The following is a 21,667-nucleotide window of genomic DNA, read 5'->3' as shown; positions in this document are numbered from 1 at the left end:
GCATAAATTTTTGTTTATTTTTATTTATTTGAGATCGACAGAAATAGAGGCAGAGAAAGAGAGAATGGACACACCAGGGCCTCTAGCCACTGCAAATAAACTCCAGATGCATGCACCCCCTTGTGCAGCTGACTTACATGGGTCCTGCAGAATTGAATCTGGGTCCTTTGGCTTTGCAGGCAAACACCTTAAACACTAAGCCATGTCTCCAGCCCAGGAATTTCTTTTTTTTTTCTATTGCATTCTGAGTAAGGAAATACTGAAGGGGTTGAGGTAGTAATAATTGAAAGATGTAGTTGTTGAGAATAAGTATTTGTGAGTTCGGAGCAGTTTGTAGGTGTGGGTGCTTTGCCCCAGCTTCCTCTTTACCGCACTGCTCTGCAGACACTTGCCAAGAACCAGGGGAGAGCATGTAGTCGCGGCCGTGCGCCACCTCTATCACTTCCCTGGAGGCTGTCCTTCCCAAGTCAGAGCATGGGCCGAGAGTGAGTGAGGAATGTTTTTCCTTACTGCTTTATCCCAGGTACTGGGGTTTAACCTCATTAGTATGTAAAGAATTGTGCTTGGCAATTTTGGTTGTTCAAAAGTAACTTTAATGTAAAATATTGCACCCCAGTTTTTAACTTGTTGTTTGTTTTTTTTTTTTTTTTCTTTTTTCCTAACCCTAGTCAGCCTGGGTTAGAGTAAAATTCTACCTCAAAAAAATTATTTATTTATTTATTTATTTATTTATTTATTTATTTATTTGTGAGAAAGTGAGTATATGGGCATATCAGGGCCTCTTAACACTGCAAAAGAACTCCAGATGCATGCACCACTTTTGCATCTGGCTTTATGTGGGTATTAGGGAATTAAACTCGGGTTGGCAGACTTTCCAAGCAAGTGCCTTTAACTACTGAACCATCTCTTCAGCCCTTGAGAAGTACTTTTCAAAAAGGTGCTTGAATTTAAAAATGTTTTTGCTTCCTTCCTCACTGTATGGAGGGACCTCAGAAGTGTATAAAACACACTCAGTGATGTATATCATTAGTGTATATTCATGTGTGCGGGTGCATGTGGAGGCGAGAGGGCCATCTTGGTTGCTATCTTCAGAAACATGGTCTACTTTTTTTTTGTTGTTTTGTTTTAAATTATTAATGTTATCTGGAAGAATGTATTGTAAGGAGTCCTACCTGTCCTTTGGCTCTTACATTCTTTCCACCACCTATTCCACAATGAACCCTGAGCCTTGAAGGATGAGCATAATAAATATATTTAGCTAGACCACAGTAGGTATTATACCCCTAGGGCTTGTGACATCCCCCATTGTAGGTGTTTTAGTATCAGGGATGTGTTCCTTCCCCTGGAGCTGGTCTTCAGTACAGTTAGAGAGTGGTTGATTTTCCTCATAACAGCTGTGCCACTACTGCATGCACCCATTGGCTCATTTGGCCTGGCTGGTCAAATTTAAGGCTTGTAGTGTCCATGGTTGTTTATCTCCACTGATGACTTCTCTCTCTCCCATGAAGCCTACAACATAACTTTTTCCAGATTTCTGTCAGCTGGTCTACATGGAGGAGGTTTTCAGCTCAGCTCCAACAAGATTTCTCAGTGACTTTGCAGCCCTCATATGTGGAGTCTTCAGCAATAGGGTCTTACCTTCTGTTCCTGGTGGGAAAACAGGAGCCTCTGCAGTGCCCTGTAATGTTTTGGGGGCATCAGGGACCTTGGCCAAGAATTCACTGGAAGGTAACCCATCCCTGGCACTGAAAATATTCTAATAACAATCTGTGGCTTCTGGGTGTGCTGTTGTCCAAGAAAGTAGGTTTCCATGTGACCTATTCATACCATCTTAGATTTTGATTCACCCTTCCTTTATTCAGTCTCTTCCCCTGATTCACTTGGGCCTTTTCATCCCCTGAAATCTGTTCTTCTACGTACATACACACAATATTGTTAACTTACATCCTCTCCTCTTCTCCGGTCCTTTGCTTTCTGAGACAGGGTCTCTCATTGGCCTGGAACTCTCCAGTTGGGCTAAATGATTGGCTGTGATACGCCTCCCCAGAACTGAATTACAGGCACATGGCAACGTGCCGGGTATTTTTCTGTGGTACTCAGGATTGAACCCGGGTTGCTATGCTTGCAGGGAAAGCGCTCCACTGACTAAGCTATCTCTTTGGCTTTTCACTCACAATCTTTATTTTCTTTTGTTTTTTTGAGGTAGGGATTCACTCTAACCCAGGCTGACCTAGAATTCACTTTGTAGTCTCAGGGTGGCCTTGAACTCATGGTGATCCTCCTACCTCTGCCTCCCGAGTGCTGGGATTAAAGGTGTGTGCCACCACGCCCAGCTCACCTCATAATTTTCTTAAGAAAATATTTTATTTATTCATTTACAAGCAGAGAGAAAGAAAGAAAGAGGGAGGGAGGGAAAGAGAGAGAATGTGTGCACTAAGACCTCCAGCCACTAAAAACAAACTCCACATGCATATTTCACTTTTGTGCATCTGGCTCTATGTGGGTACTCTAGGGAATCTCACCCAGATTGTTAGATTTTACAGGGAAGTGCCTTAACCATTGGGCCATCTCTCCAGCCCCTCCCCACCTTTTCGAAATATTTTATTTATTTACAAGCAGAGAGAGAGATAGACACAATTTTTTTTATATTTATTTGAGAGAGAAACAAGCAGATACAGAGTATGGGCATGCCAGGACTTCCTGCCACTGTAAACAAATTCCAGGTGCATGCAACTCTTAGTGCTCATGGCTTTATGTGGGTATTGGGGACTCCAACTCAGGTCCTTAGGCTTCAAAGGTAAGCGCCTTAACCACAGAGTCATCTTTCTAGCCCCATAACTTTATAGAGACCATGCCTGATTATTATTCTTTCTCCCCATTTAAAACTATATTTATTTATTTTAGAGAGAGAGAGAATGGGTGCGCCACTGCAGACAGACTCTAGATAGACTCTAGATAGAATGCACCACCTGCACATCTGGCTTACTTGGGTCCTGGGAAACTGAACCTGGTTCCTTTGGCTTTGCAGGCAACTGCCTTAACTGCTAAGCCATTCCTCCAGCCCTGTTTTGTTTCTTGAGACAGGGTCTCACTTTAGCCCAGCCTGTCTTGGAACTCACTCTGTTGCCCAGCCTGGTCTCGAACTCACAGTGATCCTCCTACCTCAATTTCCTGAGTGCTAGGATTAAAGGCATGCACTACCAAAACTTTGTCATTTTTTTAAATGCTCTCATTTTATTCTTTATGGTAGACATCAGTTGTACATATGTATGGTGTATACAACACTGCTTTTTGAGGTTGTATAAATGTGCTCTTTGAGCCAGGCATAGTGGCTAACGCCTGTCATCCTAGCATGTCAGAGGCAGAGGCAGAAGGATCACACAATGAGGCCAGCCTGAGTCGCCTAGCAAGATTCAGTCTCCAATAACCAAATAGATAAATACACTGTTGGCAGTGCTGACAATCAAGGTTCATTTGGGGATATCACTGGGTTTAGGAAACCCTGCTAATGTAGGAGTCAACATATAAGCCCTCATAAGGAACCATGAAATGCTGTTTTATTGGCTCAGTTTCTCTCTTTTAAAAAATATTTATTTATGTGGGGGGGTGGGCAGAGGAAGGTTGAGGGAGGGAGAGAGACAGAAAGAGATAGAGTATGGGTACACCAGGGCCTCCAGCCACTGCAAAGGAACTCCAGATGCATGTGCCACCTTGTGCATCTGGCTTACATGGGTGCTGGTGAATCAAACCTGGGTCCTTTGGCTTTGCAGACAAACACCTTGACCACTAAGCCATCTCTCTAGTGCCCCCATGACCTTTTCTCTCTTCTTTTTTTGTTTCCTTCTTTTTTTTTTTTTTTTGATGTAGGGTTTCATTCTAGCCCAGGCTGACCCAGAATTCACTGTGTAGTCTCAGGGTAGCCTTTAACTCATGGTGATCATCCTACCTCTGCCTCCCAAGTACTAAGACTAAAGGCATGCACCACCATGCCCAGGTTTTCTTTTTTTAAAAATATATTTTTATTTATTTGAGAGAGAAAAAGAGGGAGAGAGACAGAGAGAGAATGGGTACACTAGGTCCTCTAGCTACTGCAAATGAACTACAGACACACACACTATCCTGTGCATCTGGAATCCATGGGTTCTGGGCAATTGAACATGGGTCCTTTGGCTATTGTAGGCAGTTGCCTTAACCACCAAGCCATTTCTCCAGACCTCCCCCCCTTTTATTTAAGAATGTACTTTGTATCACTATATCATGTGTTGTTTTTTTTTCAAATTTTAATTAACAATTTCCATGATTATAAGAATTATCCCATGGTAGTGCCCTCCGTCACCCCCCCCCCCCCACTTTCCCCTTTGAAACTCCACTCTCCATCGTATCCCCTCCCCTTCTCAGTCAGTCTTTCTCTTATTTTGATGTCACGGTCTTTTCCTCCTCTTATGATAGTCTTGCACAGATAGTGTCAGGCAATGTGAGGTCATGGATATCCAGACCATTTTGTGTCTGGAGGGAGCACATTGTAAGGAATCCCACCCTTCCTTTGGCTCTTACATTCTTTCCGCCACCTCTTCCACATTAGACCCTGAGCCTTGGAAGGTGTGATAGAGATATTGTCGTACTGAGCACAGCGGTCACTTCTTACTAGCACCATGTTACCTTCTGAGTTGTCCCAAGCCCACTGCCATCTGAAAAGAGCAGATTCTCAGCCAAAAGTGAGAGTAGCATTAATATAAGGGTATGAACATTAAGAGAAGTACTTACTGGGCAGTTTGATGAGCATAGTATATACAAGTATATACATTAAGCCAGACAGCAGCAGATGTTACACCCCTAGGTCTCATGGCTACCCCTGTTGTAAGTTTTCAGTATCAGGGATGTATTCCCTCCCATGGACCAGGCCTCCAGTCCAATTAGAGGGCAGTTGGTTTCCACCATGACAAATGTACCACTATTGCACCCATTGGCTCATTTGGTCTGGCTGCCCCAAATATAAGGCTTGCAGTGTCCTCTGTTGAGTATCTTCACTGGTCATTTCTCTCTCTCCCATTGAACTACATGCAGAATGGCTTCTTTCTGCTTTCTGTTAGCAGATCTACATGGATGGGGTTATCAGCTCAGTTCCAGAAGGATTTCTCAGTGGCCTTGCAGCCTAATTATGTAGAGTCGTTAGCAATAGGGTCTTAGTATATATGCCTAGGAGTGCTATAGCTGGGTCATATGGTAGATCTATTTTTAGCTGTCTTAGGAACCTCCACACTGATTTCCACAATGGCTGGACCAGATTGCATTCCCACCAACAGTGTAGAAGGGTTCCTCTTTTTCCACATCCTCGCCAGCATTTACGGTCATTTGTTTTCACGATGGTAGCCAATCTGACAGGAATGAGATGAGATCTCAACATAGTTTTAATCTGCATTTCCTTGATAACTAGGGATGTAGAACATTTTGTTAGATGCTTATATGTCATCCATATTTCTTCTTTTGAGAACTCTATTTAGTTCCATAGCCCATTTTTAATTGGCTTGTTTGATTTCTTATTATTTAATTTTTTGAGTTCTTTATATATCGTAGATATTAATCCTCTATCAGATGTATAGCTGGCAAAGATTTTTTTTTTCCCCATTCTGTAGGTTGCCTCTTTGCTTTATTCACAGTGTCTTTTGCAGTACAAAATCTTTGTAATTTCATGAGGTCCCAGTGGTTAATCTGTGGTTTTATTGCCTGAGCAACTGAGGTTATATTCAGAAAGTGTTTGCCAAGACCAATATGTTGAAGGGTTTCCCCTACTTTTTCCTCTAGTAGTTTCAGAGTTTCAGGTCTGATGTTAAGGTCTTTAATCCATTTGGACTTGATTCTTGTTCATGGAGAGAGAAGAATTTATTTTCATCCTTCTACAGATAAATATCCAGTTTTCCCAGCACTATTTGCTGAAGAGGCAGTCTTCAATGAGTATTTTTGGTATTTTTTAATCGAATATAAGGTGGCTATAGCTACACAGACTTACATCTGGGTCCTCTATTCTGTTCCATTGATCTACATGTCTGCTTTTGTGCCTTTACCATGCTGTTTTTGTTACTATGGCTCTGTAGTATAGTTTAAAATCAGGTATGGTATGATATCATCAGCCACATTTTTGTTGCTCAGAATTATTTTAGATATTCAAGGTTTTTTTTGTGATTCCAGATAAAGTTTTGTAGTGTTGTTTCTATTTCCATGAAGAATGCCTTTGGAATTTTGATGGGGATTGCATTCAGTGTGTAGATTGCTTTTGGTAAGATTGCCATTTTCACAATATTGATTCTTCTGATCCAGGAACAAGGGATGTTTTTCCATTTCCTATTGTCTTCTGTACTTTCTTGCTTGAGTGTTTTAAAGTTTTCAATTGTAGAGATCCTTCCTTTCCTTGGTTAGGTTTATTCCAAGGTACTTTTTTTTTTATTCAATTGTGAATGGTTGTGATTTGTAGAATTACTTGCTTCATGGAAAAACATTTCCTAAATTTAGCATTTGTTCCTAACTGTATTACACTGTAGCCAGCTATACTGTTTATTGATTTAATATAACTCATACTATTTTATTTCCCCTAAGTAGAAATTACCATATTTACTCAGTAAAATTAAAAATTCAACAACACTTGTTTTTTATGACCCCAGGTGGTTTTGGATGTTGGGTGTGGAACTGGAATTCTCTCCATGTTTGCTGCCAAAGCTGGCGCAAAGAAAGTTCTTGGAGTTGACCAGTCTGAAATACTTTACCAGGCTATGGATATCATAAGGTAGGTATATTTTAAGGCTTGAATTAAAGTTAATTTTTAGTGTGGCAGTAGACTTTATCTTAAGTAGCTAATGCAAACTCACGATACTTGTGAGTAAAGCTTTCCTCCAGAATAGGTTTGCTGTGCTGCAGCCAGCCATACTTGAACGCAATCCTGAGTGAGCTGTCACAGTTCTTGCAGAATTAGTTTTATATGGATTTCTTGCTTTCTAGTTATGAGCAAAGACATGTTGTTCTAAAGTGAAATTAGGAAGCTCTTGGTGTGTGATGTTGTGATGTGCTTTTTTTTTTTTTTTTTTTTTTTTGGTGGTAGGGTTTCACTCTAACCCGGGCTTACCTGGAATTTACTAGGTAGTCTCAGGGTGGCCTCAAACTCATGGTGATTCTCCTGCCTCTGCCTCTGCCTCCTGAGTGCTAGGATTAAAGGGGTATGCCACCATGCCCGGCTAATGTGAGGTGCTATTAATTAAGAGAGAGCTCTGGAGGACTAAGTCTGTCAGCATTTCCTTTACCACATCACAGACTAAAGACAAGAGTCTAGGTCACTTAGCTGGACTTGACCATACAGATCCCATGCTGCTCTGTGTTGCTTCTAGTTATCCTTCTCTTGCTCTGGCCATACTCCCAAGGGCATGGGCTGTTTTCTCTCTTAGTGCCCAAAATAGGGAGTTGGTGGTGATGATGGCATAGCATCATGTGTGAAGTCAGGTTTAAGATAGAGCAGTTAGCCACACTCATTCTCAAGTAGTTGGTGACTCACTGTCTATTGACTGAGTTAAAGGAATGGTTTGACAAAGGCTTTTTTATTAAATTGAATACTTGTATAGATTAAATTGTTAGTTTTCTTGAACATGCTTCTGAAGAGGTTCCTCTGGGGTGCTTTTAGGCCTAGAGTAGGAGGAACCATTGAGGAGTCTGATGCATGGAAAGCCCTGGAAGGCACTTTTTGGTGAGGATGCATCTATACTGTTTTTGTTGTTGTTGTTGTTTGGTTTGTGTTTTTTTTTTTTTTGGAGGCAGGGTCTTGCTCTAGCCAAGGCTGACATGGAATTCACAATGTAGTCTCAGGGTGGCCTTGAACTCATGGCGATCCTCCCACCTCTGCATTAAAGGCATGCGCCACCATGCCTGGCCATGCCGTAAGCACTTTTAATCCAGGTTCCTGAGCACTAAGGGGCCTGTCTTTTTCCTGTGTACTCTCTAAAATCATAATCTCCCCTATTATATTCATATTTGAACAAGTAATTACTGATGCAAATAGGATTATGACCTGTAGCTCACAGTAACCAGCCTGAGCAACGGCTGCTTACAGAATGCAGGTCTGTCTTCAGCATACCAAGCAGGGACGCTCTGCTGTTAAGAAGCATGTCTTCTGTCATTAGAGAAGGATACTTGTGGAAGCCTGGGAACTTCTGTAGATAGCAGGCAATTGCTGCATTCTTTGTTGAGTGTTCCTTAAGGAAACTCAGACAACATTCTTTCTTTTTCTGTCTTATATGAAATGTAGCATAGAGGGCTGGAGAGATGGCTCAACAGTTTAGGTGAATGCTTGCAAAGCCCGTTGCCCAAGTTTGATTCCTCAGTACCCACATGAAACCATATGCAGAAGATGGTGTATGCAGTGGCAGGAGGCCCTAGCTTGTTTTTTCTCTCTCTCTTTTTCTTTGCTTGTAAATAAATAAAAATATTTTTTAAAAGTACAACACAGAGCCAGTGTGGTGGCACACGCCTTTAATCCCAGCATGCGGGAGGCAGAGGTAGGAGGACTGCTGTGAGTTCGAGGCAACCCTGAGAAAACAGTGAATTCCATATCGGCCTGGGCAAGAGTGAGACCCTACCTCGGAAAAAAAAAAAAAACAGCACAGATATAAATACAAATAAATACAAAATGTAAATGTGCATTAACATACGTAAGTGTGCATAACCGGCAAATAGAATGAAGCATAAGGCACCACGTCGGGCTCCAGTGATCCTGACAGGGAGAGGGCTTCGGTTCTCTACAGGGTGTGATGTGGTTGTTGTGTTGTGCTTGAGATATGCACATGGTGTTCCCAAATGCGTGACCTTGAGCTGCCAGCAGGACAGTACTGAGACTGACGACCAGCTGAGAAGACAGAAGCTGGCTGCTGTGTGCGGTGTCAGGTGCTCTCACCACCCACACACAGACTCGTGCACACCACAGCTTTTGTGCTGCTGCTGGGTTGTGTTTTACATCATTATAACGGCGATCCTCCTACCTCTGCCTCCCAGTGCTGGGATTAAAGGCATATGCCACCACGCCCGGCTTGTACTTTTTTTTAAGTTGTTTTTTGTTTGTTTTTCGAGGTGGGGTCTCACTCTAGCCCAGGCTGACCTGGAATTCACTATGGAGTCTCAGGGTGGCCTCGAACTCACGGCGATCCTCCTACCTCTGCCTCCCCAGTGCTGGGATTAAAGGCGTGCGCCACCACGCCCAGCTTAAGATTTATTTATTTTTATTTATTTATTTATTAGAGACAGAGAGAGAAAGAGAATGGGCATGCCAGGACCTCTAGCCACTGCAAATGAACTCCAGATGCCTGCACCACGATGTGCTTCTGGCTTACATGGGACCTAGAAAATTGAACCTGGGTCTTTAGGCTTCTCAGGCATACACCTTAACTGCTAAGCAATCTCTCCAGGTCCAAGGAACTGTATTGTAAACATACATTCTTTTTTTTTTCTTGTTTTTTTTTTTTTTTTTTTTTCTTGTTTTCAGAGGTAAGGGTCTCACTCTAGCCCAGGCTGACCTGGATGAATATATATCCTTGATAAAATTCAGATATCTTTTGAAACTGAAGTTTTTGTTACTGGTTCAATGTATTGTCTTACTATTATTATTATGAATACCCCAGAAATGTACTGGGGTATTCACAAAATAACAAAACAGTAAGTCCAAGACCCATGGATAAAGGAACTTTGAACATGCTTTTGTTTTACAAAAAATATGAACAATTAGCATAAAATACTGTGAGTTAATTCACTTTCAAACATTGTTTAACCTACTAATCTAATTCATCATAACTTTCAGGCTAAATAAGCTTGAAGATACCATTACCCTGATTAAAGGAAAGATAGAAGAAGTTCACCTTCCTGTTGAAAAGGTGGATGTCATTGTATCGGAGTGGATGGTAAGTCTTTACAGAGAGAAAGAAAACTTGCATTGGTAAAACAAGAAAGGAAGTAATGAATAAGGCAGAGGTTTCTCTGAATTTTATTACATTTGACAAATGGCAAGACAGTGGCACTGTTTTAAGATAGTGTCAGCCAGCCAGGTGGGGTGGTGCACACCTTTAATCCCAGCACTCAGGAGGCAGTGGTATGAGGATCGCTGAGAGTTCAAGGCCACCCTGAGTCTACAAAATGAATTCTAGGTCAGCCTCAGTTAGAGTGAGACCCTACCTCAAAAAACAAACAAAATTTTATTTTTATTTTTTGTAAAGTAGGGTCTCACTCTAGCCCAGGCCAACCTGGAATTCACTATGTAGTCTCAGGGTGGCCTCGAATGCACAGTGATCCTCCTACCTCTGCCTCTCAAGTGCTGTGATAAAAGATGTGTACCACCATGTCTGGCTTTAAATTTAAAAAAAAAAAATGTAAAAACACCTTATCTTTTTAGAGTAGTTTATTCTAAAATGGCACTGACTTGTTAAATATTTTTTTTTTCAAATTTTTATTAACAACTTTCATGATTATAAAAATATCCCATGGTAATACCTTCCCCCCCCCCACTTTCCCCTTTGAAACTCCACTCTCCATCAAATCTCCTCCCCATAACAATCAGCCTCTCTTTTATTTTGATGTCACGATCTTTTCCTCTTCTTATGATAGTCTTGCATAGGTAGTATCAGTCAATGTGAGATCATGGATATCCAGACCATTTTGTGTCTGGAGGGAGCACATTGTAAGGAATCCCACCCTTCCTTTGGCTCTTACATTCTTTCCGCCACCTCTTCTGCATTAGACCCTGAGCCTTGGAAGGTATGATAGAGATATTGTCGTACTGAGCACTGTGGTCACTTCTTTCCAGCACAATGATACCTTCTGAGTTGTCCCAAGCTCACTGCCATCTGAAAAGAGAAGATTCTCAGCCAAAAGTGAGAGTAGCATTAATATAAGGGTATGAACATTAAGAGAAGTACTTACTGGGCAGTTTGATGAGCATAGTATATACAAGTATATACATTAAGCCAGACAGCAGCAGATGATACACCCCTAGGTCTCATGGCTACCCCTGTTCTAAGTTTTCAGTATCAGGGATGTATTCCCTCCCTTGGAGCAGGCCTCCAGTCCAATTAGAGGGCAGTTGGTTTCCACCATGACAGATGTGCCACTATTGCACCCGTTGGCTCATTTGGTCTGGCTGCCCCAAATATAAGGCTTGCAGTGTCCTCTGTTGAGTATCTTCACTGGTCATTTCTCTTTCTCCCATTGAACTGTATGCAGAATTGCTTCTTTCAGTTTTCTGTCAGCTGGTCTACATCAAGGAGGTTATCAGCTCAGTTCCAGAAGGATTTCTCAGTGGTCTTGCAGCCCAATTATGTGGACTCTTCAGCAATAGTGTCTTGCCATCTATTCCTGGTGGGAAACCAGGGGCCTCAGGAATGGCCTATGGTGTACTGGGGGCATCAGGGACCTCCCTGGCCCACAACTCACTGGAAGGTATCCCATCCCTGGCACTGAAAATTTTCTAGCAACAATCTACAGCTCCCGAGTGTTCCATTGTCCAAAAAGTAGGGTTCCATATGATTCATTTATATTCTCTTAGATTTTAATTAGCTCTTCCTCCATCTTTCCTTTACTCAATCTCTTACCCTGACCTCATTTTGGACCTTTTCACCCTCATTAATCTATTCTTCTACTTACATATATATAATATCATCCTATGAAGTACCCCCCTCCCTTCCTTTCTCTTTCCTTTATATTTCTTTTCTAGTTTATTGGGGCCTCTGCTACTGAGTTTTTTCCTTCTCATACAGAAGCCCAATCATCTGTAGCTAGGATCCACATATGAGAGAGAACATGCAATGCTTAGCTTTCTGGGCCTGGGTTACCTCACTTAGTATAATCCTTTTCAGATCCATCCATTTTCCTGCAAATTTCATAACTTCATTTTTCTTTACTGCTAAGTAGAACTCTATTGTATAAATGTGCCATATCTTCATTATCCACTCATCAGTTGAAACACATCTAGGTTGGTTCCATTTCCCAGCTATTGTGAATTGAGCAGCAGTAAACATGATTGAGCAAGTATCTGTAAGGTAATGAGATGCGTCTATAGGATATATGCCTAGGAGTGCTATAGCTGGGTCATATGGTAGATCTATTTGAGCTGTCATAGGAACCTCCACACTGATTTCCACAATGGCTGGACCAGATTGCATTCCCACCAGCAGTGTAGAAGGGTTCCTCTTTTTCCACATCCTCACCAGCATTTATGGTTATTTGTTTTCACGATGGTGGCCAATCTGACAGGAGTGAGATGGAATCTCAACATAGTTTTAATCTGATTTCCCTGATAACTAGGGATGTAGAACATTTTTTAGATGCTTATATGCCATCCATATTTCTTCTTTTGAGAACTCTATTTAGTTCCATAGCCCATTTTTTTAATTGGCTTGTTTGATTTCTTAATATTTTATTTTTTGAGTTCTTTGTATATCCTAGATATTAATCCTCTATCAGATGTATAGCTGGCAAAGATTTTTTTTTTCCCCATTCTATAGGTTGCCTTTTTGCTTTATTCACTGTCCTTTGCTGTACAAAATCTTTGTAATTTCATGAGGTCCCAGCAGTTAATCTGTAGTTTTATTGCCTGAGCAACTGGGGTTATATTTAGAAAGTGTTTGCCAAGACCAATATGTTGAAGGGTTTCCCCTACTTTTTCCTCTAGTAGTTTCAGAGTTTCAGGTCTGATGTTAAGGTCTTTAATCCATTTGGACTTTCTTTTCATGGAGAGAGAGAATCTATTTTCATCCTTCTACAGATAAATATCCAGTTTTCCCAGCACCATTTGCTGAAGAGGCTGTCTTCAATGAGTATTTTTGGTATTTTTAATTGAATATGAGGTAGCTATAGCTACCCAGACTTATATCTGGGTCCTCTATTCTGTTCCACTGATCTACATGTCTGCTTTTGTGCCTTTACCATGCTGTTTTTGTTACTATGGCTCTGTAGTATAGTTTAAAATCAGGTATGGTATGATATCATCAACCTTATTTTTGTTGCTCAGAATTATTTTAGATATTCGAGGGTTTTTTTTTTGTTTTGTGATTCCAGATAAAGTTTTGTAGTGTTGTTTCTATTTCTGTGAAGAATGCCGTTGGAATTTTGATGGGATTGCAATTAGTGTGCTTTTGTTAAGATTTCCATTTTCACAGTATTGATTTCTGTGTATTTTTCTTGTGTCCTGCTACATGGCTTTAGGTGTTATTCAGTTGTACCAGCTCAGTATTATTAGATGTGTCAATCAATCTGATGTTATATATCTTCAGGGTAGGAGCTTAAGGTGCTAGGTGTGTCTCTTAAGACTCGTAGAGTATCTACAAATGTGAACCTATGTGTTGGGTTTGATTGCTATGAGAGTATTCATGTAGGCTGAGTGGAACAAAATACAGATAGATTCTAAAATTTAATCAATGTATACATTCAATGAAAAATAGCACAGAGTATTTATGGGGTATTATGACAACCAGATCCTATATGAACAAGAAGGTTAAGATTTCTGGCCTATTGAGGGTTCCAAGTCCACTTGTGACCAAGTGAAATCCTTCCCTAATGTGTAACAGAAGAGGAAATAAAGCCACTGTAAATCAAGAAACAACAGATAAGACCAAAATATAGCTTATTTAAGATTGGCAAATCCAGTCGTCCATCAGATTTAACATATAATTTATCCTGATATGGAAGGTGCAATTAGCACTTCCAGTTCAGGGCTATATACCAGGATTATTGGGCTGGTACTGACCTGGTGTAATCACAGTTACCTTTTGGGATTATTTTTGTCTCAGTCATGCTGCACTCCTGCTTGGGTCCCTCTTTGGTGCACTGTGGGTTCAAGTAGGCTTTCTGGGTTGCTGGACCTCTGCTCTGTTCGCCAGAGCTGGAACTGGTGGTGGAGGAGAGGAGGCTGTTGATGGTGGCTCTAGTTCTCTCGCTGGGTTTTTTTTTTTTTTCCTTTTGGCTTTTTCTCCCCTAGACTGCTTTGCTTTGGCATGGTTTCTATGCCGCCATCTTAACTGTAAGTCTCCTTATTTTTATTTATCTATTTATTTGACAGAAAGAAGGAGAGAGAGAGGGCGCACCAAGGCCCCTATCCACTGCAAAGGAACTGCAGATGCATGCACCCCCTTGTGTATCTGGCTAACGTGGGCCCTGGGTTATCGAACCTGAGTCCTTTGGCTTTGCCGGTAAACACCTTAACTGCTAAGCCATCCCTCCAGCCCAGCACTGACTTTTTGAGTAGTCTTTTAAAAAAAGGATTAAGTTGTAGTTTATTACTTTTATTTTATTTTAAATATTTTTCTTATATATTTGAGAAAGAGAGAAAGAAGCATGTAGAGAGAGAATGGATGTACCAGGGACTCTAGCCCTGTAAACACACTGCAGATGCATAAACCACCTTGTGCATCTGGCTTACGTGGTTCCTGGAGAATAGAACCTGGGTTCTTTGGCTTTTTTGGCAATCACCTTAATTGCTAAGCCATCTCTCCAGCCCTGTTTTATTTTTTTTATTGACAACTTCCATAATTATAGACAATAAGCCATGTTAATCCTTCACTCCCTAATTTCCCCTTTGCAACTTCGCTCTCCATCATACATCATATCCCTTCCCCTCCCCCTCTCAATTAGTCTTTTTTTTTTTTTTTTTGCTCAAGATAGGTTCTCAGTCTAAGCCAAGCTGACCTGGAATTCACTATGTAGTCTCAGGGTGGCCTTGAACTTATGGTGATCCTCCTACCTTTGCCTTCCAAGTGCTGGGATTAAAGGTGTGTGCCACCACGCCCAGCTGGTCTCTTTTATTTTGATGTCATGATCTTTTCTTCCTGTTATGAGGGTCTTGTGGAGGTAGTGTCAGGTCCTATGAGGTCATGGATATCCAAGCCATTTTGTGTGTGGTAGATTTCATTGCACGCAGTGTTGCACTTCCTTTGGCTCTTACTTCTATCTGTCAACTCTTCTGCAATGGACCTGAGCCTTCAAAGGTGTGATAGAGTTATTTTGGTGGTGAGTGCTCCTCTGTCACTTCTCAGCACCATGTTGCCTTCTGAGTCATCCCAAGGTCCCTGCCATCTGAAAAGAGAAGCTTCTCTAATCCAAAGTGAGAGTAGCATTACTGTATGGGTATGAACAGTAAGAGAAGTGCTTACTGGGCAGTTTGGTTGATGAGCATAATATATATGTTTAGCAAGACACCAGCAGACATTATACCCCTAGGGCTCATGACTTCCCCTGTCATAGGTTTTCACCATCAGGCATGTATTCCCTCCCATGGGGCAGGCCTCCAGTCCAATTAGACAGCAGTTGGTTTTCCCTATAACAGCCATGGGCTCATTTGGCCTGGGTGGCCAAATTTCAGACTTGCATTGTCCACTGTTGTTTATCTCTACTGGTGTCCTCTCTCTCCCATGGAGCTGCATGCAGCATAGCTTTTTCCAGCTTTCTGTCAGCTAGTCTACATGGAGGTTTTCAGCTCAGCTCTAGCAGTATTTCTCAGTAACTGTGTAGCCCAAACATGTGGAGTCTTCAGCAATATTTTTTACTTTTAAAATCAGAACACATGCATGGTGGCACAAACCTTTAATCCCAGCACTTGGGAGGCCACTGGCACAAACCTTTAATCCCAGCACTTGGGAGGCCACGGTAGGAGAATGACTGAGTTTGAGACCAGCCTCAGAGTACGTAATGAATTCCAGGTCAGTCTGGGTTAGAGGGAGACCCTAGCTTGTATAACCAAAACAATAGAGAATACCAACAAATGGACTAGCTCTTGCTTCATGTACTGGTGCACACTTTTAATCCCAGCACTTCGGAGGTAGGAAGATTGCTGTGAGTTTGAGGCCAGCCAGAGACCAATTCCAGGTCAACCTGGGCTAGAGCAAGACCTTACCTTGAAAAACAAAACAAAACATATACACACAACAGAAATGTTATTTTCTGCTTTCTAGGTCTGTAGGGATAAATGCTTGCTTGGAAATTCCCATGACTGATAAGGATGCGGTAGGACTGTTTCTTCAGTGTGGCCACCATGTTCCCACTGTTCCTGCCCTGTCGAGTATCTTGTCTGCGTGAACAGTATCCCTTTTCCTTAGAGTTCACTGATACTGTGAAAGTAGTAAACATTGAATTATTGGCTTTAGAGTGTGTGTAAATTAAACTGAGTCATATTTGCCACCCAATTTGATTAATTGTTACATCCAATCTGTGGGAAAGCTTCAAGTTTTTTTTTTTTTCCCCATTTAGTATTATGTTGGCTGTAGCTTGTCATAAATAGTCTTTATTATGTTTAGATATGTTCATTCTATTCCCGGTCTCTGTAGGACTTTTATCATGAAGGGATGTTGGATTTTGTCAAATGCTTTGTTTGCATCTAATGAGATAATGTGTGATTTTTGTCTTTCAGTCCTCTAACAAAGTCACAGTCTGTTAGGATGTGTGTTGCCCCACAACCTTAATCTTGTCAAGAAGGAGGCTAAGATTTCTGGTCTGTTGAGGGTTCCAAGTCAGCTTGTGACCAAGTAAGACCCTTCCCTAACAAACGACAGAAGAGGAAACAAAAGATGTATAAATCAGGAAGCAACCAATGACAAGCCCAAAATATAACTTATTTAATAATGCCAAATTAAATCATCCCTCAGATTTAACATATAATTTATCCTGAAATGGAAGGTGCAATTAGCACTTCCATTTCAAGCCTATATGCCAGGCTTATTTGTTGGGTACTGACCTGGTTTAATCCCAATAACCTTCTGGAATTGTTCTGGTCTCAATTATGCTGCACTCCTGCTTGCGTCCCTCTTTGCTATGCTGTGGGCTGAGGTAGGCTGGCTGGGTTGCTGCTGTGATCACCTGTTTCAGATGCTGTGTAGGTGAGCTCCCTTCCCCAGGTCTCTGGTCCTTGCTGGCTCTTGACGCGGGGAAGGAGTGGCTATGGATGGTGGCTGAATTTCTGCTGGTCCTTGAGATCCTCTTCCTCATGAGTTGCTGCTCCTCCATTCTTTCTTCCCTTCATGTTTCACGAGTTTGCAAGGAGCTTCGAGGTGAGTGGAGAATCCCCTCACCTGGCTTTTCCTGTGGCTCAGGCTGAGCCTGGCTGGCAGCTGTGTGGCCCTGCAGACCTGGTGCTGCTGCTGCTGGAGCTGCTTCTACCTGCCTGTGTGGGCTTTAGTCACTCTGGATCTCTCCTACTTCTCTGCTGCAATTGGTAATTTCTTGTATACCTCACTTTTTAGTAGAAGAGTGTATTTTGTTGTTGTTGTTGTTTGTGTTTTGGCTTTTTTCTCCCCTAGGCTGCTTTGGGGTGGTTTGTACTCCACCATGTTAACTCCAAGTCCAGTTTTTTTTTGTTGTTGTTGTTTGTTTGTTTGTTTTGGTATTACAGCTCAGTTAAAAGATGTTGGATTATGGGAGTGTATGAACATCATTGGGATTAATAAAACTATAAGGACTTTTAAAGTTGGACTGAATGCATAGCATTTTACCTCATGGATGGTTATCAATTTATGAGGGCCATGGGTGGAATGTGATAGTTTGATTCTGGTGTCCCACATAAACTTAGGTGTTCTGAATGCTAGGTCCCTAGCTGGTGGCAGTTTGGTAATTGGAGTCTCCTGGAGGCAGTGTATTGTTAGGGGTGGGCTTATGGGTGTTATAGTCAGTTTCCCCTTGCCAGTGTTTGGCACAGTCTTCTGATGTTGGCCCTGGGATGATGTTCCCCCTTTCTCTGCTCATGCCATTGTTTTCCCCTGCCATCATGGAGCTTCCCGTCAATTTTGTAAGCCAAAATAAACCTTTCCTCCCACAAGCTGTTCTTCATTAAGTGTTGTTTTTTTTTTAACCAGCATTGCTCAGCTGACTGCACCCCAGAGCTAACCTCCCTCCCTACCCTACTCTTAATCTTCCTGACCTTTATGGTGGTCTCTTTGCTTTCTTTTAACACTTATATTGACCTTCAGAGTTAGATTTCTCACCCACATATGAGAAAAAGCATGTGATACTTGTCTTTCTGAGTCTTACTTATTTCATTTAACATGATCTCTAGTTCTTGACATTTTCCTGCAGATCAGGTAATTACATTCTTTTTTATGGCTGAATTAAACTCCATTTTGTATAGATCATTATCCATTCGGCATCGAGGCTGACTCCATGACTTGGCTGCAGTGCTGCAGTGAATAGTAAAAGGGTGGGGGTTTTGATTGTGGGTCCCAGTGTATAGCTAGATTGTATAGTAGTTCTTTTACTGATTTTTGAAGACCTCCACACTTACTTCCATGGAGGCTGTACCCGTTACATTCCCATTCATGACAAGTGCTCTTTTCCCCACATCCCTTGTCTCTTTTGATGAGCATAGGTTTTAGGTTTTAATGGAGTCCAACCTATTGCCTTTTTTTTTTTTCATGCTAAGTACTTTTCCCTACAAAAAAGTGAAAATATTCTCCACAACTTTCCGTCTTTTCCTTCTTACACTTGTATCTTTGACCCACTTGTTCAGTCTTGAAATGACAACTTGCAATCACTGCCCAGCAGTCAGGTTGATATGCTCGATGTGCATGTCCTGGGCTTCTGGCTCAAGTTGGCAGGACTGCTTTTTGTTGCAAGTAATTTTCTATTTTATCATTACATGATTTCAGATCATTGGCTGTTTGCCACCAGTTTTTCTACAAGTTCTGTTTTGCCTGAGGGTGTTTTAGTAACTCAGCTGTTTGAAATGAGTAGATGTGCTTATACTGGAAGTCTGACATTCCTTCGTTATGGTGACTCTGCACCACAAGAGCTGAGCAGCCGTTTTAGATCAAGTTGCTATTTCCATGAATAGTAGTATCTGGTCCCCAATTTAATTCCATATGTCTTTTTGCAGTGTTTAATTTTTGAGAGACAAATGCAGTATTTAATTTTATAAATTCTGCTTTTGAAGGAAGAGCACCTCATGAACACCATTGAGGAAAATATCAGGTATACTCTCCTTCCAGATGGCACCCTAAAGATGAGGCAGCAGCCTGTGAGATTGCAGTCTGAATGACTGCAGACAAGCAGGGCATTTGGAGCCAAGCTTTGTAAGAACAACTTCTTCATGACCAAGGGAAGTTCTCAGTAATTTAAAGTCTGACTAGTCACATGTTGAACCTGTAGTAGTAGTAACTGGGAAGTTGAAAGAATGGACCTTAACTGGCATAAAAAGGGATGAATCTCCTGCTGTATTTTTTTAAACTTTATTTTTATTTATTTATTAGAGAATGGGTGAACCAGGGCCTTTAGACACTGCAAACAAACTCCAGATGTATATGCCATCATGTGCATCTGGCTTACATGGAATCTGGAGAATCAAACCTGGATCCTTAGGCTTCACAGGCAAGCACCTTAACTGCTAAGCCATCCCTCCAGCTTCCCACCGTATTTTTATTCATTTATTTATTTGTTTTTTTGAGGTAGGGTCTCACTCTAGCCCAGGCTGACCTGGAATTCACTATGTAATCTCAGTGTGGCCTTGAACTCACAGCAGTCCTCCTACCTCTGCCTCCCAAGTGCTAGGATTAAAGATATGCACCACCACACCCAGCCCGCTGTTTGTTTGTTTATTTATTTATTTATTTTTATTTATTTGAGAGCGACAGACACAGAGAGAAAGACAGATAGAGGGAGAGAGAGAGAATGGGCGTGCCAGGGCTTCCAGCCTCTGCAAACGAACTCCAGACACATGCGCCCCCTTGTGCATCTGGCTAACGTGGGACCTGGGGAACTGAGCCTCGAACCGGGGTCCTTAGGCTTCACAGGCAAGCGCTTAACCGCTAAGCCATCTCTCCAGCCCACAGACAGAGAGACAGAGAATGAACCACCATCGCCACAAGCCAGCACATTCCAGGAATACCAGGGAGAGCTCAGATATTCTGCTTGTCTTAGGCTGGAATTCAGATCCTCCCCCAAACACACTTTGGGGCTGGACCCTGGGAGCTGCCCACAGTGACACCACCTCCAGCCAGGCTACTAGAGATCTAAGGTGTCAAGCTTGATCTGTTGTGGGACATCCATTCATACTACCACAGATGGTGACTTAAGAGCCAGTTGCCCACTAAACTGTCACACTGAACACTCTGACTCATCCTTTTACCTTCTAATGTTACTTAATGTAACCTGTGGAAATTACTCACTTTGGAGCAATGAATTCCTAAACTACCCATATAATCTGAATACAGATCCTAACCTGACAGTCACACCTGTTGGCTCAAGCAGCAGCACAGGACAGCACTTCAGAATGTGACTGCTGTCCTTAGGCTGCAGCTCGCCTGCCTGTCAGGCCACTTGCTATTGTCCGTGTGAGCATGGTTGCTTGGCAGGCTTTGGCTTCCATAGCATTTCTAACTTTTGGTGTCTTTATCAGTGGATGGAACCACCAACCTCTGCTCTGAAGAGGTAGTGAGATAATCTTTGTGAAGCACTGAGTACTTTGAACAACTGTTACTACTTTCAGCTTTTGAAAGCAAGTTATCATTTAAAAAAAATAATTTCAACTTATATGATTTCATGTTAACAAATATAATACAAAGTATTGGCTGTTCCCTATTCATCCAGGAATTCCTTGCTGAGCTCCTGCTATGTATCAGCCACATTCCCAGTCCTGCCCCTTACAGCTTCAAGAAGCATGAACCAGTCGGGCCTTTAATCCCAGCACTCGTGAAGCTGAGGTAGGAGGCTCACTATGAATTCAAGGCCGCTCTGAGACCACATAGTGAATTCCAGGTCAGCATGGGCCAGACTGAGACCCTACCTTGAAAAAAAAAAAAAAAGAAATTAAAAAAGAAAGAAAGCAAGAAACATGGACCACATCCTTGCTTTTCCTGGAGCTTATGTTAGTAGCATGAAATGGACACAGAATACTTAATATTCTAATTCATAAGTGCTGTAATGAACTAGTTAAGGAAGTAGACTTGAAGGAAGGAAAAAAGAGTTTACCTAGTGACATCAGAGAAGTTCAGCCATTTGAAACAAGGAAGTAGTAAACTGTCACCACCATGGAGTCTTAATGTGACAGAGCTTCTGTTGCAGGTGAAATGTGGAGTCTTTGTTTGGAGGGAATGCTTTCCCATGGACAGGCTAGCTCCCTTATTCCTTGGGGTTTAGGTAGTCTTTGAAACTCAAGCAGATATGATTTTGCTTTTAGAATGAAAATATCTTATCAGAAACAGAATATTATTTTAATGATAGACCCATGACAACAGAGGGGGATGAAAAGTAGGGGAGGTGAAGCAAGGCTGGCTTTAGCCTTCTGCTTCTGTCTGTTAGCACAGTCACGCTATGTGGAAACCTCCATCACGTTAAACAGGCATGTCACGGTCATTGTGTGTTCACTGTGTAGCAGGCACTATGCTGAGCCTTTATACAGGTCACCTAAGGCACTGCAACATTGCGTTTGGAAAGTCTTGGATCTAGTAAAGACTAACTGAAAAATAAGAAGCAGGCATAACTTTCATGGATGGTGTGTTTGCTAATTATCTTTACCTCCCCCCCCGCCCCCCCCCCCGGCCTTTCTCCCCCTTCTCCTCTTCCTTCTCACTAGCTATTGTTTTGGAAGATTCTCACAGTTAGAATTGGCACCAACTTGGCCAGTTTAATAAACTCATTTTATTGTATTTTATGTTTTTGTTTTTTGGGTTTTTTT

At 41.8% G+C, this 21,667-nt stretch overlaps 1 protein-coding gene across 1 annotated transcript in view; it reads left to right on the top strand.

Moving 5' to 3' along the window:
* Prmt3 (protein arginine methyltransferase 3) overlaps window positions 1-21,667 on the top strand; it is a 99,899-nt gene that overhangs the window by 21,120 nt on the left and 57,112 nt on the right. The window contains exons 9-10 of the mRNA XM_004650814.2: window positions 6,657-6,778; window positions 9,827-9,926. Coding sequence (XP_004650871.2) covers window positions 6,657-6,778; window positions 9,827-9,926 — 222 coding nt within the window. The remainder of the gene's footprint in view (window positions 1-6,656; window positions 6,779-9,826; window positions 9,927-21,667) is intronic.

The sequence above is a fragment of the Jaculus jaculus genome, chromosome 3 (assembly GCF_020740685.1).
Source record: "Jaculus jaculus isolate mJacJac1 chromosome 3, mJacJac1.mat.Y.cur, whole genome shotgun sequence".
Classification (NCBI taxonomy): domain Eukaryota; kingdom Metazoa; phylum Chordata; class Mammalia; order Rodentia; family Dipodidae; genus Jaculus; species Jaculus jaculus.
The sequence above is the reverse complement of the archived record's forward strand: the minus strand, read 5'-3'. Positions and strand labels throughout refer to the sequence as shown.